The sequence below is a fragment of the Pristiophorus japonicus genome, chromosome 21, assembly GCF_044704955.1.
Source record: "Pristiophorus japonicus isolate sPriJap1 chromosome 21, sPriJap1.hap1, whole genome shotgun sequence".
Lineage (NCBI taxonomy): Eukaryota > Metazoa > Chordata > Chondrichthyes > Pristiophoridae > Pristiophorus > Pristiophorus japonicus.
This window is the reverse complement of record NC_091997.1, coordinates 35,078,048-35,105,009: the sequence shown is the minus strand read 5'-3', so window position 1 is coordinate 35,105,009 and position 26,962 is coordinate 35,078,048. Positions and strand designations below refer to the sequence as shown.

General features: G+C 48.1%; 1 protein-coding gene and 1 non-coding gene across 2 annotated transcripts in view; one reads left to right on the top strand and one right to left on the bottom strand.

Annotated features, from left to right (window-relative positions):
• Positions 1–2,632, bottom strand: part of LOC139233643 (endoplasmic reticulum protein SC65-like) — a 22,194-nt gene extending 19,562 nt beyond the window's left edge. The window contains exon 1 of the mRNA XM_070864054.1: positions 2,150–2,632. Within this exon, the coding sequence (XP_070720155.1) occupies positions 2,150–2,632 (483 nt within the window). The remainder of the gene's footprint in view (positions 1–2,149) is intronic.
• Positions 2,633–13,854: 11,222 nt separating this feature from the next.
• Positions 13,855–13,928, top strand: trnai-aau (transfer RNA isoleucine (anticodon AAU)). Its single transcript has one exon. It is a non-coding gene; the product is annotated as a tRNA-Ile (tRNA).
• Positions 13,929–26,962: the final 13,034 nt, after the last annotated feature.

Genomic DNA, 26,962 nt, shown 5'->3' with positions numbered 1-26,962 from the left:
AGAGAGGAAGGAGAGACTGGAGAGAGAGGAAGGAGAGACTGGAGAGAGAGAAGGGAAGGAGAGACTGGAGAGAGAGAGGAAGGAGAGACTGGAGAGAGAGGGAAGGAGAGACGAGAGAGAGGGAAGGAGAGACGAGAGAGAGGGAAGGAGAGACGAGAGAGAGGGAAGGAGAGACGAGAGAGAGGGAAGGAGAGCGAGGAGGAGAGGGGAGGAGGAGAGAGAGAGGGAAGGAGAGACGGGAGAGGGAGAGGAGAGAGGGAAGGAGGGGGGGGAGGGAGAGAGAGGGAAGGAGGGGGGGGGAGAGAGAGGGAAGGAGGGGGGGGAGAGAGAGGGAAGGAGGGGGGGGAGAGAGAGAGGGAAGGAGGGGGGGGAGAGAGAGGGAAGGAGGGGGGGGGAGAGAGAGGGAAGGAGGGGGGGGGAGAGAGAGGGAAGGAGGGGGGGGAGAGAGAGGGAAGGAGGGGGGGGAGAGAGAGGGAAGGAGGGGGGGGAGAGAGAGGGAAGGAGGGGGGGGGAGAGAGAGGGAAGGAGGGGGGGGAGAGAGAGGGAAGGAGGGGGGGAGAGAGAGGGAAGGGAGGAGGGGGGGAGAGAGAGGGGAGAGGGGGGGGGAGAGAGAGGGAAGGAGGGGGGGAGAGAGAGGGAAGGAGGGGGGGAGAGAGAGGGAAGGAGGGGGGGAGAGAGAGGGAAGGAGGGGGGGAGAGAGAGGGAAGGAGGGGGGAGAGAGAGGGAAGGAGGGGGGGAGAGAGAGGGAAGGAGGGGGGGAGAGAGAGGGAAGGAGGGGGGGGAGAGAGAGGGAAGGAGGGGGGGAGAGAGAGGGAAGGAGGGGGGGAGAGAGAGGGAAGGAGGGGGGGAGAGAGAGGGAAGGAGGGGGGGGAGAGAGAGGGAAGGAGGGGGGGGGAGAGAGAGGGAAGGAGGGGGGGGGGAGAGAGAGGGAAGGAGGGGGGGGAGAGAGAGGGAAGGAGGGGGGGGAGAGAGAGGGAAGGAGGGGGGGGAGAGAGAGGGAAGGAGGGGGGGAGAGAGAGGGAAGGAGGGGGGGAGAGAGAGGGAAGGAGGGGGGAGAGAGAGGGAAGGAGGGGGGGAGAGAGAGGGAAGGAGGGGGGAGAGAGAGGGAAGGAGGGGGGAGAGAGAGGGAAGGAGGGGGGGAGGGGAGAGAGAGGGAAGGGGGGGGAGAGAGAGGGAAGGAGGGGGAGAGAGAGGGAAGGAGGGGGAGAGAGAGGGAAGGAGGGGGAGAGAGAGGGAAGGAGAGACTGGAGAGAGAGGGAAGGAGGACTGGAGGGAGAGAGAGAGAGAGAGAGGGAAGGGGAGACTGGAGAGAGAGAGGAAAGGAGAGACTAGAGAGAGAGAGGGGGAAGGAGAGACTAGAGAGAGAGAGAGAAGGAGAGACTGGAGAGAGAGAGGGAAGGAGAGACTAGAGAGAGAGAGAGAGAAAGAGGGAAGGAGAGACTGGAGAGAGAGGGAAGGAGAGACTGGAGAGAGAGAGAGAGAGAGAGAGAGAGGGAAGGAGAGACTGGAGAGAGAGAGAGAGGGGGGGTGAAGGAAGGAGCGACTGGAGAGAGAGAGAGGAAAGGAGTGGGGAGAGAGGAGTTAGCCAGTGAGCTGCAATGAACTAATCACACCCAGCTCAGTATCACTCTGGTCCTGATTATTTAGCCTGGTTAGAATTTGCATCAAACCACCACCTGAATAATCAGGGTTAGGACTCAAACTTTCCGAACTTTTCTCATGTAGAACATGCTGACAATTTCACACATACAGTAATTGCGATTTGAACTTTTTCAGGACTGAAACTCAGATAAAAGCGCAGATTGCAGCGCCTGTCAAATTACATGAAGAGAAACCGACGATTTAAGAAGTTTCATTGTAATTTCACTCCGACTTTCAACAGTGAATAAAGCCCCCCAACCCCAAACATAGTTCAACATACAACGGGGAGTCAATCGGATTCTAAACTGTGTCTGGGTACAATATAAATCGTCTAACGATAATATCTTGTATTTCAATTAATGATTACAATGTATTCTAGTTAATGGTTACAATGTACATTATTTACTAATTACAATATATCTAATGAATACATTGTGGGGATTGGATACATTGTGATGTCGGTGTAAGTAACCCCATATTATGGGTACCCTGGAGCTGGGACTCCTACCTGGAAGTACGCATTCTCCAGGTATCGGTAGGGGCTCCGAGTCTCGAAGTGGTGCAGGGTCTCTCTCTGCGGGTAGGGCAGTTTGAAGACGGCCAGGGAGCGTTTGCAGCTCTTGAGACACACGGCCCGGCGCAGGAACTGAGCGAAGGCCCGCAGCTCGCTGAAGTGTCCGGGAGCCGGGGGCTGGAGGCCGGGAGCTGGGGGCTCGGGCTCGGCCAGGCTGCAGTTGCTGTTGCAGTGAGCCTGGCTCTCCCGGAGCAGGCGGTGAAGCCGCAGACACAACTCCAGGTAGCGGATGCTCTCTCTCCAGTTGCCGGCAGCGTGCTGCTCCACCGAGTAGCGGAAAGCCGAGTCCAGCGGCACCAGCTCGCTCTCCGGGAAGCTGCGGAAACTGTATTTCTCGTACTGGCCAGCTGCCAGTAGCAGAACCCCGCTCAGGAGCAGCACGGCCCCGGTCACGCTGCACCGCCAGCCCCGCTCCATTCCCATTCCCCGTCCCCGTCCCCTCCCCGCTCCTCACTGCCTGCACGTAGCTCAAGAGCTGACATGCACAGACCCTGCAGGAGATCCCAGACACAGACAGACAAACAGGGTCCTAGCGCCCGCCCCCCAAAATCCAGGGAATTGTTTAAAGGTGTTTTCGAAGCTGACTTACTCTTCTTGGGACAGCGTTAAATAGAGCACACCTCCTTCTGCATGTCCCAAACACTTCCAGGGCAGGTACAGCATGGGTTCTTCTTAGGCAGTCCCTTGGAGTTGAGGATGACTTGCTAAAAATGAGTCCTCAAGTGACTGATGAGTCCAATGCAGGATCGACAGTCTCTGTCACAGGTGGGGCAGACGGTGGTTGAAGGAACGGGTGGGTGGGGTGCCTGGGTTGCCGTGCGCTCCTTCCGCTGTCGACGCTTGGCTTCAGCTTGCTCCCGACGAAGAGACTCAAAGTGTTCAGCGCCTTCCCGGATGTTTTTCCTCCACTTTGTGCGGTCTTGGGCCAGGGATTCCCAGGTGCCAGTGGGGATGTTGCACTTTTTCAAGAAGGCTTTGAGGATGTCCTTTAAGCATTTCCTCTGCCCACCTGGGGCTCTGAGTAGAGCGCTTGTTTTGGGAGTCTCATATCGGGCATGCGGACGATGTGGCCCGTCCATCGGAGCTGATCGAGCGTGGTCAGTGCTTCGATGCTGGGGATGTTGGCCTGATCGAGAACACTGACGTTGGTGCAGCTATCCTGCCAATGGATTTGCAGGAGCTTGCAGAGGTAATGTTGGTGGTACTTCTCCAGTGCTTTGAGGTGCCTGCTGCACATAGTCCATGTCTCTGTAGACCATGAGCTTGGTGCCGGGTTTGAGGTCCTGGTCTTCAAACACTCTCTTCCTCAGGTGACTGAAGGCTGCACTGGCGCACTGGAGGCAGTGTTGGACCTCGTCGTCGATGTCTGCCTTTGTTGACAGTAGGCTCCCAAGGTATGGAAAATGGTCCACATTGTCCAAGGCCTTGTCATGGATTTTGATAACCGGGGGGCAGTGCTGTGTGGTGGGGGAAGGTTGGTAGAGGACCTTTGCTTATGGATGTTTAGGGTAAGGCCCATTCTCGTGTACACTTCGGTGAAGGTATTGACGATGGCTTGGAGTTCGGCCTCTGAGTGTGCGCAGACGCAGGCATCATCTGTCTACTGTAATTCAATGATGGAGGATGGGACGAACTTGGATCTGGCCTGGAGGCGGCGGAGGTTGATTAGTTTCCCATTTGTTCTGTAGTTTAGCTCCATTCCAGCGGGGAGCTTGCTGAGGTGAGGTGGGGCATTGCAGTGAGGAAGATCGAGAAGAGCATTGGTGCGTTGACACAGCCTTGCTTGATCCTGGTCTAAACCTGAATTGGGTCTCTTGTGGATCTCTTGGTCAGGATCACAGCTTGCATGTCATTGTGAAGCAGGTGAAGGATGGTGACAAACTTTTGAGGACAGCCGAATTTGAGGAGGTGCTCCATAATCCCTCATGGTTGACAGCGTTGAAGGCTTTTGTGAGGTCAAAGAAGGCCATGTACAGGGGTTGGTGGTGTTCCCTGCATTTCTCTTGGATTTGTCGCATGGTGAAGATCATGTCCATTGTGCCCCTTAGTGGGCGGAATCCGCATTGCGACTCTAGGAGGAGCTCGTCAGCCACAGGGAGAAGGCAATTGAGGAGGATTCTTGCGATGACTTTCCCTGTGGCAGACAGCAGTGAAACTCTTCTGTAGTTACCGCAATCGGACTTGTCGCCTTTCTTGAAGATGGTCACAATTACCATGTCTCTGAGATCGGCGGGGATTCCATCTGTTCTTGTTGCCTTGTTCTTCAGACGTCGGATGGCCATTTCTACATCAGGTTGGGGTTGTGCTGAGATGGCGGTGGGTGGCATGCTGCGGGATGGAGTCGAGGACACTCGCGTCGAATACAGAGCCTCGGTTGAGGAGATCTTTGGTGCTCCTTCCAGCTCTGTCCTTGATGACTACCTCTCCGTTCTTGGCCAGCAGTGGGGTAGGGCCTTGGGTGCTTGGGCCATAGGTGGTCTTGACTGCGCTGAAGAATCCTCGCACATCATGGTTGTCGGCTAGTTGCTGGATCTCCTGCGCTTTCCCCACCCACTATTTGTTCTTTAGGTTTCGAGTTTTTTGTTGGACCTCAGCCTTCAGACGTCCGTAGAGCTGCTTTCTTTCTCTCAAGTTGTGTTCCTGTTTCCAGTCCAAGAATGCCTTGTGCTTGTGACTTATTAGCTCCTGGATCTCCTGTTCATTCTTGTCGAACCAGTCTTGGTGATTCCTGGTCTAAACGGTGGCACAATTGAGGAACAGTGGAGGACTTTTAAGGAGCTCTTTCATAGTGCGCAACAAAAATATATTCCAGTGAAAAAGAAGGGTGGCAAGAGAAGGGATAACCAGCTGTGGATAACCAAGGAAATAAAGGAAAGTATCAAATCAAAGATCAATGCGTATAAGGTGGCCAAGGTTAGTGGGAAACTAGAGGATTGGGAAAATTTTAAGCAGCAGCAAAGAATGACGAAAAAAGCAATAAAGAAAGGGAAGATAGATTACGAAGGTAAACTTGCGCAAAACATAAAAACAGATAGTAAAAGCTTTTACAGATATATAAAACGGAAAAGAGTGACTAAAGTAAATGTTGGTCCCTTAGAAGATGAAAAGGGGGATTTTATAATGGAAAATGTGGAAATGGCTGAGACCTTAAACAATTATTTTGCTTCGGTCTTCACAGTGGCAGACACAAAAACCATGTCAAAATTTGCAGGCCACAGGAATGTGGGAAGGGAGGACCTTGAGACAATCACTATCACTAGGGAGGTAGTGCTGGACAGGCTAATGGGACTCAAGGTAGACAAGTCCCCTGGTCCTGATGAAATGCATCCCAGGGTATTAAAAGAGATGGCAGAAGTTATAGCAGATGCATTTGTTATAATCTACCAAAATTCTCTGGACTCTGGGGAGGTACCAGCGGATTGGAAAGCAGCTAATGTAACGCCTCTGTTTAAAAAAAAAAAAAAAGGGGGCAAGCAAAAGGCAGGTAACTATAGGCCGGTTAGTTTAACATCTGTAGTGGGGAAAATGCTTGAAACTATCATTAAGGAAGAAATAGCGGGACATCTAGATAGGAATAGTGCAATCAAGCAGACGCAGCATGGATTCATGAAGGGGAAATCATGTTTAACTAACTTACTGGAATTCTTTGAGGATATAACGAGCATGGTGGATAGAGGTGTACCGATGGATGTGGTGTATTTAGATTTCCAAAAGGCATTCGATAAAGTGCCACACAAAAGGTTACTGCAGAAGATAAAGGTATGCGGAGTCAGAGGAAATGTATTGGCATGGATAGAGAATTGGCTGGCGAACAGAAAGCAGAGAGTCAGGATAAATGGGTCCTTTTCCGGTTGGAAATCAGTGGTTAGTGGTGTGCCACAGGGATCAGTGCTGGGACCACAACTGTTTACAATATACATAGATGACCTAGAAGAGGGGACAGAGTGTAGTGCAACAAAATTTGCAGATGACACTAAGATTATTGGGAAAGCGGGTTGTGTAGTGGACTCAGAGAGGTTGCAAGGAGATTTGGATAGGTTAAGCGAATGGGCTAAGGTTTGGCAGATGGAATACAATGTCGGAAAGTGTGAGGTCATCCACCTTGGGGAAAAAAAACAGAAAAAGGGGATATTATTTGAATGGGGAGAAATTACAACATGCTGTGGTGCAGAGGGACCTGGGGGTCCTTGTGCATGAAACTCTTTTTTTTTTTAAGAGTCTACCTGTAAAACAAAAACCATTAAACCGTGCCACCCGCCCTGGATGACACAGCAGACATTTACAAGGCCCTTTTTTTTCCCCTTTTTTTGTGTTTTTTTTTTTGTGTTTTTCTTTTTTTTTGGTTTTTTTTTGGGGCGCTAAAATCACATTTTTTCCAGTGTCCCCTATAAAAGGGGAGGGGGACACTAAAAGCACCGGCAATTAAAACAAATTAAACTTTAAAACGTAAAATCAAATTAAAATTTGGTTGCCGGGCGTGATGATGCACTCCAGTCCCTCCGGTGCCCACCTCTCGCGGAAGGCCGCTAGCGTACCGGTGGACACCGCGTGCTCCATCTCCAAGGACACCCTGGACCGGATGTAAGAGCGGAAGAGAGGCAGGCAGTCAGGTTGAACAACCGCCCGCTGCCTGGACCGGCTGATGGCACCCTTGGCCGTGCCCAGGAGCAGTCCTACGAGGAGGCCTTCGGACCTACCCGCTCCCCTCCGCACAGGGTGCCCAAAGATCAGGAGAGTGGGACTGAAGTGCAGCCAGAATTTCAGGAGCAGCCCCTTCAAATAGTGGAACAGGGGCTGCAACCTTGTGCATTCAATAAAAACATGGAACACGGACTCCTCCAGACCGCAGAAATTGCAGGCGGCCTGGGAGTCCGTGAACCGGCTTAAAAATTTGTTGCACGGCACTGCTCCGTGCACCACCCTCCAGGCCAAGTCCCCGATGAATAGTGGGAGGACCCCTGCGTAGAGTGCCCTCCATCGGGGACCCCCGCCTCCTCCGGACGGCAAGATGGTACGCCATGGCGTGTCCGGACGGCCGGCGAGGATGGCAAAGTTGAGGGTGTGCAGGAGCAGCCCGTACAGGAAACCCCTCCGCGCGGAACTGAAAGGCACGGAGGGGATTTCCCCGAGGCGTCCTTGTGCATGAAACTCTTTTGAGTTTACCTGCAAAACATAAAACATTAAGACCATGCCACCCGACCTGGGTGACACAGCAGACATTTTCAAGGCCCCTTTTTTTTAAATTATTTTTTTTTTGTTTTTTTTTTGGGGCGCTAAAATCAAATTTTCCCAGTGCCCCCTATAAAAGGGGAGGGGGACACTAAAAGCACCGGCAATTAAAACAAATTAACTTTAAAACGTAAAATCAAATTAAAATTTGGTTGCCGAGCGTGATGATGCACTCCAGTCCCTCCGGTGCCCACCTCTCGCGGAAGGCCGCGAGCGTACCGGTGGACACCGCGTGCTCCATCTCCAAGGACACCCTGGACCGGATGTAAGAGCGGAAGAGAGGCAGGCAGTCAGGTTGAACGACCCCCTCGACCGCCCGCTGCCTGGACCGGCTGATGGCACCCTTGGCCGTGCCCAGGAGCAGTCCTACGAGGAGGCCTTCGGACCTACCCGCTCCCCTCCGCACAGGGTGCCCAAAGATCAGGAGAGTGGGACTGAAGTGCAGCCAGAATTTCAGGAGCAGCCCCTTCAAATAGTGGAACAGGGGCTGCAACCTCGTGCATTCAATAAAAACATGGAACACGGACTCCTCCAGACCGCAGAAATTGCAGGCGGCCTGGGAGTCCGTGAACCGGCTTAAAAATTTGTTGCACGGCACTGCTCCGTGCACCACCCTCCAGGCCAAGTCCCCGATGAATAGTGGGAGGACCCCTGCGTAGAGTGCCCTCCATCGGGGACCCCCGCCTCCTCCGGACGGCAAGATGGTACGCCATGGCGTGTCCGGACGGCCGGCGAGGATGGCAAAGTTGAGGGTGTGCAGGAGCAGCCCGTACAGGAAACCCCTCCGCGCGGAACTGAAAGGCACGGAGGGGATTTCCCCGAGGCGTCCTTGTGCATGAAACTCTTTTAGAGTCTACCTGCAAAACATAAACATTAAACTGTGCCACCCGACCTGGGTGACACACCAGACATTTACAAGGCCCTTTTTTCCTTTTTTTGGTTTTTTTTTGTGTTTTTTCTTTTTTTTCTTTTTTTTCTTTTTTTGGGCACTAAAATCACAATTTTTCCCCAGTGCCCCCTATAAAAGGGAAGGGGACACTAAAAGCACCGGCAATTAAAACAAATTAAACTTTAAAACGTAAAATCAAATTAAAATTTGGTTGCCGGGCGTGATGATGCACTCCAGTCCCTCCGGTGCCCACCTCTCGCGGAAGGCCGCGAGCGTACCGGTGGACACCGCGTGCTCCATCTCCAAGGACACCCTGGACCGGATGTAAGAGCGGAAGAGAGGCAGGCAGTCAGGTTGAACGACCCCCTCGACTGCCCGCTGCCTGGACCGGCTGATGGCACCCTTGGCCGTGCCCAGGAGCAGTCCTACGAGGAGGCCTTCGGACCTACCCGCTCCCCTCCGCACAGGGTGCCCAAAGATCAGGAGAGTGGGACTGAAGTGCAGCCAGAATTTCAGGAGCAGCCCCTTCAAATAGTGGAACAGGGGCTGCAACCTCGTGCATTCCATAAAAACATGGAACACGGACTCCTCCAGACCGCAGAAATTGCAGGCGGCCTGGGAGTCCGTGAACCGGCTTAAAAATTTGTTGCACGTCACTGCTCCGTGCACCACCCTCCAGGCCAAGTCCCCGATGAATAGTGGGAGGACCCCTGCGTAGAGTGCCCTCCATCGGGGACCCCCGCCTCCTCCGGACGGCAAGATGGTACGCCATGGCGTGTCCGGACGGCCGGCGAGGATGGCAAAGTTGAGGGTGTGCAGGAGCAGCCCGTACAGGAAACCCCTCCGCGCGGAACTGAAAGGCACGGAGGGGATTTCCCCGAGGCGTCCTTGTGCATGAAACTCTTTTGAGTTTATCTGCGAAAACATAAAACATTAAACGGTGCCACCCGACCTGGGTGACACTCCAGACAATTACAAGGCCCTTTTTTCCTTTTTTTTGTTTTTTTTTGTTTTTTTTTTGTGTTTTTTGTTTTTTTTGGTTTTTTTTTTGGGCACTAAAATCACAATTTCTCCGGTGCCCCCTATAAAAGGGAAGGGGACACTAAAAGCACCGGCAATTAAAACAAATTAAACTTTAAAACGTAAAATCAAATTAAAATTTGGTTGCCGGGCGTGATGATGCACTCCAGTCCCTCCGGTGCCCACCTCTCGCGGAAGGCCGCGAGCGTACCGGTGGACACCGCGTGCTCCATCTCCAAGGACACCCTGGACCGGATGTAAGAGCGGAAGAGAGGCAGGCAGTCAGGTTGAACGACCCCCTCGACCGCCCGCTGCCTGGACCGGCTGATGGCACCCTTGGCCGTGCCCAGGAGCAGTCCTACGAGGAGGCCCTCGGACCTACCCGCTCCCCTCCGCTCAGGGTGCCCAAAGATCAGGAGTGTGGGACTGAAGTGCAGCCAGAATTTCAGGAGCAGCCCCTTCAAATAATGGAACAGGGGCTGCAACCTCGTACACTCAATAAAAACATGGAACACGGACTCCTCCAGACCGCAGAAATTGCAGGCGGCCTGGGAGTCCGTGAACCGGCTTAAAAATTTATTGCACGGCACTGCTCCGTGCACCACCCTCCAGGCCAAGTCCCCGATGAATAGTGGGAGGACCCCTGCGTAGAGTGCCCTCCATCGGGGACCCCCGCCTCCTCCGGACGGCAAGATGGTACGCCATGGCGTGTCCGGACGGCCGGCGAGGATGGCAAAGTTGAGGGTGTGCAGGAGCAGCCCGTACAGGAAACCCCTCCGCGCGGAACTGAAAGGCACGGAGGGGATTTCCCCGAGGCGTCCTTGTGCATGAATCCCAAAAGGTTAGTTTGCAGGTGCAGCAGGTAATCAGGAAGGCGAATGGATTGTTGGCCTTCATTGCGAGAGGGATGGAGTACAAAAGCAGGGAGGTCCTGCTGCAACTGTATAAGGTATTGGTAAGGCCGCACCTGGAGTACTGCGTGCAATTTTGGTCACCTTACTTAAGGAAGGATATACTAGCTTTGGAAGGGGTACAGAGACGATTCACTAGGCTGATTCCAGAAATGAGGGGGTTACCTTATGATGATAGATTGAGTAGACTGGGTCTTTACTTGTTGGAGTTCAGAAGGATGAGGGGTGATCTTATAGAAACATTTAAAATCATGAAAGGGATAGACAAGGTAGAGGCAGAGAGGTTGTTTCCACTGGTCGGAGAGACTAGAACTAGGGGGCACAGCCTCAAAATACGGAGGAGCCAATTTAAAACCGAGTTGAGAAAGAATTTCTTCTACCAGAGGGTTTTGAATCTGTGGAATTCTCTGCCCAAGGAAGCAGTTGAGGCTAGCTCATTGAATGTTTTCAAGTCAAAGATAGATAGATTTTTAAGCAATAAGGGAATTAAGGGTTACGGGAGAGGGCGGGTAAGTGGAGCTGAGTCCACGACCAGATCAGCCATGATCTTATTGAATGGTGGAGCAGGCTCGAGGGGCTAGATGGCCTACTCCTGCTCCTAATTCTTATATTCTTATGTTCTTATGGTCGAGTAACCGAGCGTCTCTTTGCAGGTGCTAATTATGGAGGCCTTGAGGACTGACCAGGCACTGTGGACACTCTGCATCTCTGGGTCACTGGGAGTCAACAGGTTGTTAGTGAGGTGCTGGCTGAATAGGGCTTTCTTAGTAGGATCTTTGAGTACTCCGGCGTTGATTTTCCTGTGGCATTGTTTCTGTTGCCATTGCTGTTTTGAGGCTACATTGATGGTGCTGACAGAACGGATTAGACGGTGGTCCGTCCAGCAGTCATCAGCTCCTGTCATGGCGCGGGTAATGCGCACCTCCTTGCGGTCCCTCGCTCGGACGGTGACATAGTCTAGCAGATGCTAGTGCTTGGAGCAAGGGTGCTGCCATGAATCCTTATTCTTGTCTTTCTGATGGAACAAGGAGTTGGTTATGAAAAAGCCATGTTCTAAGCATTTTGTCAGGAGGAGGGTACCATTGGAGTTGGTTTTCCCTGCCCCATCTCTGCCAACCATACTCCCCAGGGGTCTGTATCCTTTCCAACTCTGGCATTAAAGTCACCATGGTGGATCAGCTTGTCACCCATTGGGACTCGGGACAGGGATTGTTCAAGGCTGAAGTAGAATTCCTCTTTGGTCTCATCTGTAGCTTCCAGTGTTGGGGTGTATGCGCTGATGACCGTAGTGAGCCGAAGAGTCATGAAGCATTCGTTTATCCCACAAGGGGAGTCTCTGAGATGGCCCACTAGCTCGTTTTTAGGGCAAAGCCAACCCCATGGAGTCAGCGTTCTGCTTCTGGTTTGCCTTTCCAGAAGAAGGTGTAACCACCACCATGTTCCTTGAGATGGCCTTCCACTGCCTGTTGGGTCTCACTTAGGGCAGTGATGTCAACGTCGAAATGCCTGAGTTGCCGGGCAACGATAGCAGTGCGGCATTCTGGTCTGTTGCTGTTGGGGTTGTCAATGAGGGTCCTGATGTTCCAGGTCCCGAACTTCATTTTGAAGGGCGGAAGATGCCTGTGCATGAATTCTTTTAACATGAGGTGGCCATTGCACACCAGTTGCCACAGGGGCTTGACAGAGCAAGGTATAAGTCTAGTGGCAAGGGGGTCCAACACCAGGCTCCGCTGCATGGGCCTAGTACATACACACATACATACTCCTACTGTCCTCCTTTCTCCTTCCCACAGGCCCTCCCTCCCTGGGTTTCATAGGTTACAGTGTAGGCCTCATGAACTCACTGTTGGCCTGTGCTGCTCCTTCCCTGGGCTCCGATCCTGCTGCTGGTCCACACTGTGCTGCTCCTGGGCCTCGACCTCCGTTCCTCGCAGGCCCAGGACCTCACTGACTTGTGAGGGAACAGCACCGGCAGCGGGGACATAAAGAGGCCCCTCGAGCCTGCTCCACCATTCAATAAGATCATGGCTGATCATGGACTCAGCTCCACTTCCCTGCCCGCTCCCCATAACCCTTTACTCCCTTATTGCTCAAAAATCTGTCTATCTCCACCTTAAATATATTCAATGACCCAGCCTCCACAGCTCTCTGGGGCAGAGAATTCCACAGATTTACAACCCTCTGAGAGAAGAAATTTCTCCTCATCTCAGTTTTAAATGGGCGGCCCCTTATTCTGAGACTACGTCCCCTAGTTTTAGTTTCTCCTATGAGTGGAAATATCCTCTCTGCATCCAACTTGTCGAGCCCCCTCATTATCTTATATGTTTCGATAAGATCACCTCTCATTCTTCTGAACTCCAATGTGTATAGGCCTAACCTACTCAACCTATCTTCATAAGTCAAATCCCTCATCTCCAGAATTAACTTTAGTGAACCTTCTGTGAACAACCTCCAATGCAAGTATATCCTTCTTTAAATACAGAGACCAAAACTATATGCAGTGCTCCAGGTGTGGCCTCACCAATACCCTGTACAGTTGTAGCAGGACTTCACTGCTTTTATACTCTATCCCTCTTGCAATAAAGGCCAACATTTCATTTGTCTTCCTGATTACTTTCTGTACCTGCATACTCACTTTTTGTGTTTCATGCACAAAGACCCCCAGGTCCCTCTGTACTGCAGCACCATGCAATTTTTCTCCATTTAAATTATAATTTGCTTTTCTATTTTTTCTGCCAAAGTGGATAACCTCACATTTTCCTACATTATACTCCATCTGCCAAACTATTGCCCACTCACTTAGCCTGTCTATATCCTTTTGCAGATTTTTTGTGTCCTCCTCACAATTTGCTTTCCCACCCATCTTTGCATCATTAGTCTGCTCTCTCAAGTGGAAGATCCCATGGTACTATTTCGAAGAAGAGCAGGGGAGTTCTGTCCTGGCCCATATTTATCCCTCAATCAACATAACAAAAACAGATTATCTGGTTATTATCACATTTGTTTGTGGGAGCTTGCTTGTGCACAAATTAACTGCCATGTTTCCCACATTACAACAGTGACTACACTCCAAAAAGTACTTTATTGGCTGTAAAGCGCATTGAGACGTCCGGTTGTCGTGAATGGCGCTATAGAAATGCAAGCCTTTCTTTACTTTTATCCTGCACTCGCAACCCGTCACTTCTATCAGCGAGTTCAACACTAGGGGGCAGCAGCTTCCATAAAACCAGTCCAACCGTGTGTGTGTGTTCGTGCATGTGTTAGAATATTTGTGCGTTTTTCTGTATTGTGATTGTGTGTTTTTGAGTATATAGCCACTCTTCCTTTCTTCCTTTTTTCTTGCACTCTATCTCTCTTTCTAAGGTCCAATGAGGTAGAGCACAGATGAGGTTGAACAGGGACAGAGGAGGGGTGGAAAAACTGACTGCAGACAGACAGACAGCCGCTCCACAAGTTAACTCAGACACTCCACGGTGGAAATAAACGGAAACCCTGATTTGCAAGGCAACTCAATTTGTCACACCCTTCCAAAAAAAAAGCTCATATTTTGTTTGAGGTCTCCAACCTTGTTCTGTATGTTTTGTTTGTGTGGCCGGTTAGCTCAGTTGGTTAGAGCGTGGTGCTAATAACGCCAAGGTCGCGGGTTCGATCCCCGTACGGGCCATTGCAATGTTTTACGTTATCCTGGACTCCGAGGGACTGCCTAATTTAAAATTACAACGTTTTGCAACTTCAGAAAGATTCACAAGTTTGTGAATTTACATGTTATTGGAATAAATGTAAGTTTTTAAAAAAAAGAACCATCATTTAAAAAGTTAACGTCTGTAGTTAATATTCCGCTGGAATGGCTGCTGAAATAACACAACAGGGCTGTGCGGAGGACGGCGGGTAATGTCAGCCAGGGTTCAAATGATAACGTTTATACATGATCTGGGAGTCAGGAGCCAGGTAGATAACTTTAATAGAGCTAATCTTGCTGAAATGAGGGAACAACAAAAAATAAATTGGGGATAAGGCAAGTGGAACACCTTTAAAGATACACCGCTGAGAATGTAAGATCAATGCATTCCTAGAACCAACCAAATGAGCAAATGTGACCCTAAATTAAAACTGAGATAAAGAGGATAATTGGCCTGTAAACATTTTACAGGAAGAGATGAGAACGAGCTCATTGGGGTAAATAAAGAAAATGAAGAAACATGTTAAAACAGTGATAGAAGTACAAAAAGACCCGGGAAAAGGCACAGCAGCGAAGGTTAAGCATAAGCAAAGAAATATTTCAGTCCACAACACTTACATTTAAGAGCAGAGTCAGAGTAGAGATGAACATTTTAAAAGATGCGAATGGGCTTAAACCATTTTACATCTTGGGATGTTTTACTACGTTAAAGGCATTATATAAAGGCAAGTTATTGTTATTGTTGAAACAAAGGATGAGCACAAACTAGTAAATATATTGAAAGAAAAAAAGAAAGACTTGCATTTATATAGTGCCTTTCACGACCACTGGACATCTTAAAGCGCTTTACAACCGATGAAGTACTTTTTTTGGAATGCAGTAATGTGGGAAACACGGCAGCCAATTTGCACACAGCAAGCTCCCACAAACAGCAATGTAATAATGACCAGAAAATATGTTTTTTATTTATGTGGATTGAGAGATTAATATTGGCCCCAGGACACCGGGGATAACTCTCCTGCTCTTAGAAACAGGAATGGGGTACTGAAGTTGCATGTTCAGCCATTCAGCCCTTCTAGCCTGCACCACCATTCAATGAGTTCATGGCTGAACATGCAACTTCAGTACCCCATTCCTGCTTTCTCGCCATACCCCTTGATCCCCCTAGTAGTAAGGACTACATCTAACTTCTTTTTGAATATATTTAGTGAATTGGCCTCAACAACTTTCTGTCGTAGAGAATTCCACAGGTTCACCACTCTCTGGGTGAAGAAGTTTCTCCTCATCTCAGTCCTAAATGGCTTCCCCCTTATCCTTAGACTGTGACCCCTGGTTCTGGACTTCCCCAACATTGGGAACATTCTTCCTGCATCTAACCTGTCTAAACCCGTCAGAATTTTAAACGTTTCTATGAGATCCCCTCTCATTCTAATGAACTCCAGTGAATACAAGCCCAGTTGATCCAGTCCCGCCATCCCGGGAATCAGTCTGGTGAACCTTCCCTCAATAGCAACAATGTCCTTCCTCAAGTTAGAAGACCAAAACTGTACACAATACTCCAGGTGTGGCCTCACCAAGGCCCTGTACAACTGTAGCAACACCTCCCTGCCCCTGTACTCAAATCCCCTCGCTATGAAGGCCAACATGCCATTTGCTTTCTTAACCGCCTGCTGTACCTGCATGCCAACCTTCAATGACTGATGTACCATGACACCCAGGTCTCGTTGCACCTCCCCTTTTCCTAACCTGTCACCATTCAGATAATAGTCTGTCTCTCTGTTTTTACCACCAAAGTGGATAACCTCACATTTATCCACATTATACTTCATCTGCCATGCATTTGCCCACTCACCTAACCTATCCAAGTCACTCTGCAGCCTCATAGCATCCTCCTCGCAGCTCACACTGCCACCCAACTTAGTGTCATCTGCAAATTTGGAGATACTACATTTAATCCCCTTGTCTAAATCATTAATGTACAGTGTAAACAGCTGGGGCCCCAGCACAGAACCTTGCGGTACCCCATTAGTCACTGCCTGCCATTCTGAAAAGTACCCATTTACTCCTACTCTTTGCTTCCTGTCTGACAACCAGTTCTCAATCCACGTCAGCACACTACCCCCAATCCCATGTGCTTTAACTTTGCACATTAACCTCTTGTGTGGGACCTTGTCGAAAGCCTTCTGAAAGTCCAAATACACCACATCAACTGGTTCTCCCTTGTCCACTTTACTGGAAACATCCTCAAAAAATTCCAGAAGATTTGTCAAGCATGATTTCCCTTTCACAAATCCATGCTGACTTGGACCTATCATGTCACCTCTTTCCAAATGCGCTGCTATGACATCCTTAATAATTGATTCCATTATTTTATCCACTACCAATGTCAGGCTGACCAGTCTATAATTCCCTGTTTTCTCTATCCCTCCTTTTTTAAAAAGTGGGGTTACATTGGCTACCCTCCACTCCATAGGAACTAATCCAGAGTCTATGGAATGTTGGAAAATGACTGTCAAAGCATCCGCTATTTCCAAGGCCACCTCCTTAAGTACTCTGGGATGCAGTCCATCAGGCCCTGGGGATTTATTGGCCTTCAATTCCATCAATTTCCGCAACACAATTTCCTGACTAATAAGGATTTCCCTCAGTTCCTCCTCCTTACTAGACCCTCTGACCCCTTTTATATCCGGAAGGTTGTTTGTGTCCTCCTTAGTGAATACCGAACCAAATTCTTTGAAATAGTGCCATGGGATCTTTTACATTCACTTGAGATGGTAGACAGGGCCTTGGTTTAACGTCTCATCCAAAAGGCAGCACCTCCACCAGCACAGCACTCCCTCAGCACTGCACTGGGAGTGTCAGCCTATATATTTTGTGCCCAAGTCCCTGTAGTGGGACTTGCACCCACAATCTTCTAACTCAGAGGCAAGTGTGCTGCCCACTGAGCCACAGCTGACACTACATCAGCACTTACTTCATCCCAAGTATTCCGAAGGGAAAACAAGAGCGACATGCCCTCTCCAAACAATGATACCCCAAATATAATTAATTACTTTGCTATAAATGGGATGGATGTCCAAGATCATCTCCATGGAATAAAAGCAAATAAGCCTCCTGGTATTTATCGCAGAGTGCTGGGAGAGAGTGGGGAGATTTGTGAGGCACTGACAGTCTCCATGAGGGAATCATTGGGCACTGGGGAGGTGCCAGTAGATCACAAACAGGCTGATGCGCTGCCCAGAATTGAAAAGGGGACAAAACAGACAGCGGCAATGATAGACTCATTCGTCTTCCCTCCATTTCATGGACAATTGTTGCCAATTTAAGTGTATCTAAGGGTTAAGTCATGGCAGGAGAGCTCGGTCATGTGATATGCTCCTCCTGTACCATGTGAGAACTCAGGGACACTTCTGGTGTCCCTGACGACTATGTGTGCGGGAAGTGTATCCGCCTCCAGCTCCTGACGGTCTGCATTACGGAATTGCAGCTGAGGGTTGATTCACTCTGGAGCATCCACGATGCTGAGAACGATGCATGTGTAGCGAGTTGGTCTTACCGCAGGTGAAGGGTCCACAGCCAGCTAAGGAATGGAAGACTAGCAGGAAGAGCAGTGCAAGGAAGGTAGTGCAGGGGTCCCCTGCGGTCATCCCCCTGCAAAACAGATACACCGTTTTGAGTACTGTTGAGGGGGATGACTCATCAGGGGAGGGCAGCAGCAGTCAAGTTCATGGCACCGTGGCTGGCTCTGCTGCACAGGAGGGCAGGAAAAAGAGTGGGAGAGCGATAGTGATAGGTGATTCGATTGTAAGGGGAATAGATATGCATTTCTGCGGCTGCAACCGAGAATCCAGGATGGTATGTTGCCTCCCTGGTGCAAGGGTCAAGGATGTCTCGGAGCGGGTATAGGACATTCTGAAAAGGGAGGGTGAACAGCCAGTTGTTGTGGTGCACATCGGTACCAACGATATAGGTTAAAAAAAGGAATGAGGTCCTACGAGACAAATTTAAGGAGCTAGGAGCTAAATTAAAACTTAGGACCTCAAAAGTAGTAATCTCGGGATTGCTACCAGTGCCATGTGCTAGTCAGAGTAGGAATCGCAGGATAGCTCAGATGAATACGTGGCTTGAGCAGTGGTACAGCAGGGAGTGATTCAAATTCCTGGGGCATTGGAACCGGTTCTGGGGGAGGTGGGATCAGTACAAACCGGACGGTCTTCACCTAGGCAGGACCGGAACCAATGTCCTAGGGGGAGTATTTGCTAGTGAGGCTGGGGAGGAGTTAAACTAATATGGCACGGGGATGGGAACCAATGCAGGGAGACAGAGGGAAACAAAAAGGAGACAAAAGCAAAGGACAGAAAGGAGATGAGTAAAAGTGGAGGGCAGAGAAACCCAAGGCAAAAAACAAAAAAGGCCACTGTACAGCAAAATTCTAAAGGGTAAAAGTGTAATAAAAAGGCAAGCATGAAAGCTTGGTGCCTCAATGCAAGGAGTATTCGGAACACAGGAGAGGGCTCTGAGCTAGTTAGAATGGGTGAGAGCTCAGATGAACAGGATCCCAAGAAAGAATGCAAAAGGCAGGAGGCAACAGAGCAGAGTAGCACTGGGGTAAGTGTAAACCACAAGGTGATAGGAAGGGACAATATGTATGAATATAAAGGGGCTGCAGGAGGGGTCAAAACTAAAAATCTTTGTTTAAAAACTAGGATTAAAACACTCTACCTAAACGCATGCAGCATTCGAAATAAAGTAAATGAGTTGACGGCACAAATCATTATACATGGGTATGATTTGGTGGCCATTACAGAAACGTGGTTGCAGGGTGGCCAAGACTGGGAATTAAACATACAGGGGTATCTGACAATTCAGAAAGATAGACAAGAAGGGAAAGGAGGTGGGGTAGCTCTGTTAATAAAGGATGATATCAGGGCAGTTGTGAGAGACGATATTGGCTCTACTGAACAAAATGTTGAATCATTGTGGGTGGAGATTAGAGATAGTAAGGGGAAAAAGTCACTGGTGGGCGTAGTTTATAGGCCCCCAAATAATAATTTCACGGTGGGGCGGGCAATAATCAAGGGAATAATGGAGGCATGTGAAAAAGGAACGGCAGTAATCATGGGGGATGTTAACCTACATATCGATTGGTCAAATCAAATCGCACGGGGTAGCCTCGAGGAGGAATTCATAGAATGCATACGGGATTGTTTCTTAGAACAGTATGTAACAGAACCTACAAGGGAGCAAGCTATCTTAGATCTGGTCCTGTGTAATGAGACAGGAATAATAAACGATCTCCTAGTAAAAGATCCTCTCGGAATGAGTGATCACAGTATGGTTGAATTTGTAATACAGATTGAGGGTGAGGAAGTAGTGTCTCAAACGAGCGTACTATGCTTAAACAAAGGGGACTACAGTGGGATGAGGGCAGAGTTGGCTAAAGTAGACTGGGAACATAGACTAAACGGTGGCACAATTGAGGAACAGTGGAGGACTTTTAAGGAGCTCTTTCATAGTGCTCAACAAAAATATATTCCAGTGAAAAAGACGGGCGGTAAGAGAATGGATGACCAGCCGTGGATAACCAAGGAAATAAAGGAGAGAATCAAATTAAAAACCAATGCGTATAAGGTGGCCAAGGTTAGTGGGAAACTAGAAGATTGGGAGAATTTTAAACGACAGCAAAGAAAGACTAAGAAAGCAATAAAGAAAGGAAAGATAGATTACGAAAGTAAACTTGCGCAAAACATAAAAACAGGTAGTAAAAGCTTTTACAGATATATAAAACGGAAAAGAGTGACTAAAGTAAATGTTGGTCCCTTAGAAGATGAGAAGAGGGATTTAATAATGGGAAATGTGGAAATGGCTGAGACCTTAAACAATTATTTTGCTTCGGTCTTCACAGTGGAAGACACAAAAACCATGCCAAAAATTGCTGGTCACAGGAATGTGGGAAGGGAGGACCTTGAGACAATCACTATCACTAGTGGGGTAGTGCTGGACAGGCTAATGGGACTCAAGGTAGACAAGTCCCCTGGTCCTGATGAAATGCATCCCAGGGTATTAAAAGAGATGGCGGAAGTTTTTGCAGATGAATTCGTTATAATCTACCAAAATTATAGATTATTTGGTAGATTATAATCTGCTGGAGGTTCCAGCGGATTGGAAAGCAGCTAATGTAACGCCTCTGTTTAAAACAGAGGGCAGACAAAAGGCAGGTAACTATAGGCCGGTTAGTTTAACATCTGTAGTGGGGAAAATGCTTGAAACTATCATTAAGGAAGAAATAGCGGGACATCTAGATAGGAATAATGCAATCAAGCAGACGCAACATGGATTCATGAAGGGGAAATCATGTTTAACTAATTTACTGGAATTCTTTGAGGATATAACGAGCATGATGGATAGAGGTGTACCGATGGATGTGGTGTATTTAGATTTCCAAAAGGCATTCGATAAGGTGCCACACAAAAGGTTACTGCAGAAGATAAAGGTATGCGGAGTCAGAGGAAATGTATTAGCATGGATAGAGAATTGGCTGGCGAACAGAAAGCAGAGAGTCGGGATAAATGGGTCCTTTTCGGGTTGGAAATCGGTGGTTAGTGGTGTGCCACAGGGATCGGTGCTGGGACCACAACTGTTTACAATATACATAGATGACCTGGAAGAGGGGACAGAGTGTAGTGTAACAAAATTTGCAGATGACACAAAGATTAGTGGGAAAGCGGGTTGTGTAGAGGACACAGAGAGGCTGCAAAGAGATTTAGATAGGTTAAGCGAATGGGCTAAGGTTTGGCAGATGGAATACAATGTCAGAAAGTGTGAAGTCATCCACCTTGGAAAAAAAAACAGTAAAAGGGAATATTATTTGAATGGAGAGAAATTACAACATGCTGCGGTGCAGAGGGACCTGGGGGTCCTTGTGCATGAATCCCAAAAAGTTAGTTTGCAGGTGCAGCAGGTAATCAGGAAGGCGAATGGAATGTTGGCCTTCATTGCGAGAGGGATGGAGTACAAAAGCAGGGAGGTCCTGCTACAACTGTATAGGATATTAGTGAGGCCGCACCTGGAGTACTGCGTGCAGTTTTGGTCACCTTACTTAAGGAAGGATATACTAGCTTTGGAGGGGGTACAGAGACGATTCACTAGGCTGATTCCGGAGATGAGGGGGTTACCTTATGATGATAGATTGAGTAGACTGGGTCTTTACTCGTTGGAGTTCAGAAGGATGAGGGGGGATCTTATAGAAACATTTAAAATCATGAAAGGGATAGACAAGATAGAGGCAGAGAGGTTGTTTCCACTGATCGGGGAGACTAGAACTAGGGGGCACAGCCTCAAAATACGGGGGAGCCAATTTAGAACCGAGTTGAGAAGGAATTTCTTCTCCCAGAGGGTTGTGAATCTGTGGAATTCTCTGCCCAAGGAAGCAGTTGAGGCTAGCTCATTGAATGTATTCAAATCACAGATAGATAGATTTTTAACCAATAAGAGAATTAAGGGTTACGGGGAGCGGGCGGGTAAGTGGAGCTGAGTCCACGGCCAGATCAGCCATGATCTTGTTGAATGGCGGAGCAGGCTCGAGGAGCTAGATGGCCTACTCCTGTTCCTAATTCTTATGTTCTTATGTTATGTAATCAAGGAGCGGATTGTCAGGAGTAACCGGGAGGATTGCCGGTCCAACAATACTCTGGGTAACAGCAGTCAGCACAGAGTGAGACAGGGAGGATCCTGTCTGACCAATCTCCTCGACAACTTTGAGGAAATGACAACCCCAGAGGGAAGCCCAATGAAATGGTAACACGACTTCCAAAGGCTTTTGATAAAGTTCCACATGAAAGACTATTAATTAAACTCAAAGCTGTGGGTTTCAGGGTAAACCCTGGGAATGGCTAAGAAACTGGCTGAAGGTAGGAATGATGGAGCCCTGATTAGTGGAGTTATGTCGGAGTGGGTGGGCCCAGGCTTGGTACTGGGACCACGACTGTTGTTAATTTACATCAATGGCCTGAATTCAGAAACTAATGGCAAATGATTCACTGCCCTTGATGGGGTAGTGGAATTGGCAGAAATATCAGTATGAGTTGGACCAAATATGTCACTGGGCAAAACCATGGCAAATACAGTTTAATGCGGACAAATATAAAGAGCTGCGCCTAGGAAGGAAAATTGGACTTGCTTACTCCATGAATGGTGTTGAAATAGCTGAGAATGAAACCAAAAGAGACCTAGGTGTCTTAATAAACTTGATATTGAACAGGTCCAACCAATGCAGAGCAGCAATCAACAAAGCAAATAGGATGTTGAATTATAACATCCGAGTACAGAGAAGGCTGCGATCAAACTCTACAGAGCTTTGGTCAGACCCACTGGTCCATAAGAACATAAGAAAATAAGAAATAGGAGCAGGAGTCGGCCATTCAGCCCCTCGAGCCTGCTCCCCCATTCAATAAGATCATGGCTGATCTTCGACCTCAACTCCACTTTCCTGCGCTGTCTCCATATCCCTTGATTCATTTAATATCCAAAAATCTATCGATCTCCATCTTGAATATACTCAACGACTGAGCCTCCACAGCCATCTGGGGTAGAGAATTCCAAAGATTCACCAGCCTCTGAGTGAAGACATTTCTCCTCATCTCAGTCCTAAATGGCTGATCCCTTATTCTGAGACTGTGATTCCTGGTTCTAGACTCCCCAGCCCGGGGGAAATATCCTCTCAGCATCTACCCTGTCAAGTCCTGTAAGAATTATGTATGTTTCAATGAGATTACCCCTCATTCTAATCTCAAGAGAATATAGGCCTGATCTAAATCTCTCCTCATAGGGCAACCCCCCCACCAACCCCCCCGCCCCGCCCCGCCCCACCCTATCCACATCCCAGGAATCAGTCTGGTGAACCATCATTGTACTCCCTTTATGGCAAGTATATCCTTCCTTAGGTAAGGAGAAAAAAACTGTACACAATACTCCAGGTGTGGTCTCACCAGGGCCCTGTATAATTGCAGTAAGACGTCTTTACTCTTATACTCAAATCCTCTTGTAATAAAGGCCAACATACCATTTGCTTTCTTAATTGCTTGCAGTACCTGCATGTTAACTTTCAGTGATTGGTGTACAAGGACACCCAGGTCCCTCTGAACACCAACATTTCCCAATCTCTCACTATTTAAAAAATATTCTGCTTTTCTATTTTTCTTACCAAAGTGGATAACTTCACATTTCCCCACATTATATTCCATTTGCCATGTTCTTGCCCACTCACTTAGCCTGTCTATACCTCCTTGAAGTCTCTTTGCATCCTCCTCATAACTTACATTCCCATCTAGCTTTGTATCATCAGCAAACTTGGATGTATTACATTTGGTCCCCTCATCCAAATCATTGATATAGATTGTGAATAGCTGGGGCCCAAGCACCAATCCTTGCGGTACCCCACTAGTCACAGCCTGCCAACCTGAAAATGACCCGTTTATTCCTACTCTCTGTTTTCTGTCCATTAACCAATTCTCAATCCATGCTAGTATATTACCCCCAATCCCATGAGCCCTTATCTTGAGTAACATCAGCTTATGTAACAACCTCTTGTGAGGCACCTTATCGGATGCCTTTTGAAAATCCAAATACACTACCTCCACTGGTTCCCCATTATCTACCCTGCTAGTTATAGCCTCACAAAGGTGCCCTGTTCACACATCCCTAATAATAGATTCTAACATTTTCCCTACTATTGATGTCAGGCTATCTGGTCTCTTGTTCCCAGTTTTCTCTCTCACTCCCTTCTTGATTAGCAGGGTTACATCTGCTACATTCCAATCCTCAGGAACTGTTCTAGAATCTAAGGAATTTTGGAAGATCAAAACCAATGCATCCACTATTTCTGCAACCACCTCTTTTAGAACCCTAGGATATAGGCCATCAGGTCCAGTGGATTTGTCGGCTTTTAATCCTATAATCATCATCATAGGCAGTCCCTTGGGATCGAGGAAGACTTGCTTCCACTCTTAGCATGAGTCCTTAGGTGGCTGTACAATCCAATACGAGAATCACAGTCCCTGTCACAGGTGGGACAGACAGTGGTTGAAGGAAAGGGTGGGCAGGGAGCCTGGTTTGGCGCACACTCCTTCCGCTGCCTGCGCTTGATTTCTGCATGCTCTCGGCGACGATATTCGAGGAGCTCAGCGCCCTCCCGAATGCACTTCCTTCACTTTGGGCGGTCTATGGCCAAGGACTCCCAGGTGTCAGTGGGGATGTCGCACTTTATCAGGGAGGCTTTGAGGGTGTCCTTTAAACATTTCCTCTGCCTGCCTTTGGTTCATTTGCCATGGCCGAGTTCCGAGTAGAGCGCTTGTATTGGGAGTCTCGTGTCTGGCATGCAAACTATGTGGCCTGCCCAGTGGAGCTGATCAAGTGTGGTCAGTGCTTCAATGCTGGGGATGTTGGCCTGGACGAGGACGCTAATGTTTGTGCGTCTGTCCTCCCAGGGGATTTGCAGGATCTTGCGGAGACATCGCTGGTGGTATTTCTCCAGAGACTTGAGGTGTCTAATGTATTTATGGTCCACGTCTCTGAGCCATACAGGAGGGCGGGTATTACTACAGCCCTGTAGACCATGAGCTTGATGACAGTTTTGAGGGACTGATCTTCAAACACTCTTTTCCTCAGGCAGCTGAAGGCTGCACTGGCGCGCTGGAGGCGGTGTTGGATCTCGTCGTCAATGCCTGTTCTTGTTGATAGGAGGCTCCCGAGATAGGGGAAGTGGTTCACGTTGTCCAGGACCATGCTGTGGATCTTGATGTTTATTAACATCTTCCTGTATTTTGTCGCAGTCCTCCTCTGTATTAAATCCACCCCCAAATTTGGTGTCACCCACAAACTTCCAATTCCATAAATCGTTTATGTAAATAGTGAACAACAGCGGTCCCAGCACCGATCCTTGTGGAACGCCACTTCCCATCTTTTGCCAGTCTGAGTAATTACCTTTAACCCCTACTCTCCGTTTTCTGTTTTATAGCCAGCTTGCTTTCCATACTTGTACCCTGATTCCACACGTTCTGACCTTAGTCATGAGTCTACTATCGAAGGCCTTTTGAAAATCCAAATGTATTACGTTTACTGCATTATCCTTATCCACCCTTTCTGTTACTTCTTCAAAGAATTCAATAAGATTGGTCAAGCATGACCTTCCCTTTTGAAATCTGTGCTGACTACACTTTATTATTGTTTTGGTTTCTAGATGTTTTTCTATTACATCTTTCAGTAAGGATTCCATTATCTTTCCTACCACCAACTTTAATCTAATTGGTCTATAGTTCCCTGGACTTGTTCTATCTCCCTTTTAAAATATAGGAATCACATTAGCTGTCCACCAGTCCTCTGACACTGCTCCCTTTTCTAATGATTTTATATATATATATATGTATATATATATTATGTGTGTGTGTATATATATATATATATATATTTGTGGATACAATACATCCCGACCAGGGGTTTATCCTCTCTAAGTTTGATTAGTTTATCAAGTACCTCCCCTTTTCTAGATTAATGTCTTTATATCTTATTTGATCTCTTCTTCTAATGTCATGCCCAACATGTTAGTTTCCCTGCTAAGTATTGAGGCAAAATAATTATTTAATATTTCTGCCATTTTGCTGACATTACCTGTGAGATTATCGTGTGTATACATTAGTGGCTCTATCCCTATCCTGATATTTCTTTCACTGTTTATCTACAGCATAATTTACTATTTATTTTTATATTCCTTGACAATTTCATTTTGTAGTTTCTCTTTTCTTTCCTAATTCTTTTTTTACTTCTTTCCTAACCTCTCCATATTCCCTCTGTCACCCTTTCCTTTGTAGTCTGTGTACTCCATGTCTGCTCTTTCTTTAGCTTCAGTATTGCCCTTATGCCTTTAATTATCCATGGTGTGTCATAAGAAGATAAGAACATAAGAAATAGGAGCAGGAGTTGGCCATATGGCCCCTCGAGCCTGCTCTGCCATTCAATAATATCATGGCTGATCTGATCATGGACTCAGCTCCACTACCCCGCCCACTCCCCATAATCTCTTATCCCCTTATCGTTTAAGAAACTGTCTATTTCTGTCTTCAATTTATTCAATGTCCCAGCTTCCACAGCTCTCTGAGGCAGTGAACTCCACAGATTCACAACCCTGTGAGAGAAGAAATTTCTCCTCATCTCTGTTTTAAATGGGCGGCCCCTTATTCTAAGATTATGGCATCTAGTTCTAGTCTTCCCCCATCAATGGAAACATCTTCTCTGCATCCACCTGGTTAAGCCCCCTCATAATCTTATACGTTTTGATAAGATCACCTCTTATTCTTCTGAATTCCAATGAGTAGAGGCCGAACCTACTCAACCTTTCCTCATAAGTTAACCCCCTCATCCCCGGAATCAACCTAGTGAACCTTCTCTGAACTGCCTCCAAAGCAAGTACAGGCAACTCTCGATTATCCGCGCACGGATGCAATGGGAAACCATTGTAATGGCATTTAAAATTCTGTGTGTGTGACGTCACTTTGAAACTCTGATGTTCCTTTCGAATGTTGCTTGTTGAGCCTTGCTTTTAAGCGCTCTGCCTTGCCTCAGCTCCCGCTGCTGCTCGCACACAGGTCCACTGCCTCTGTCGAGCCTGCACTTGCCGTGCTGTTTTTAAGCGCTCCACCCTGCCTCAGCTCCCGCTGCTGCTCCCATGCAGTTCCACTGCCTCTCATAATTCATTAAAATGCCACGAACAGTTACAGGAAGTAATCAACAAGCCTAATGGTCTTTAGATCTAGAGGACTAGAATTCAAGGATTAGAAGATACGCTACAGCTATTGGTTAGAGCACACCTACAGTATTGTAAGCATTAACTGTAATGTGAACTCGCTCTAACAGAGAAATCGTTTACCCGGCATAGCCCAATCCCCGAGGGACCCGGATAATCGAGAGTTACCTGTATATCCTTTCGTGAATATGGAAACCAAAACTGCGCGCAGTATTCCAGGTGT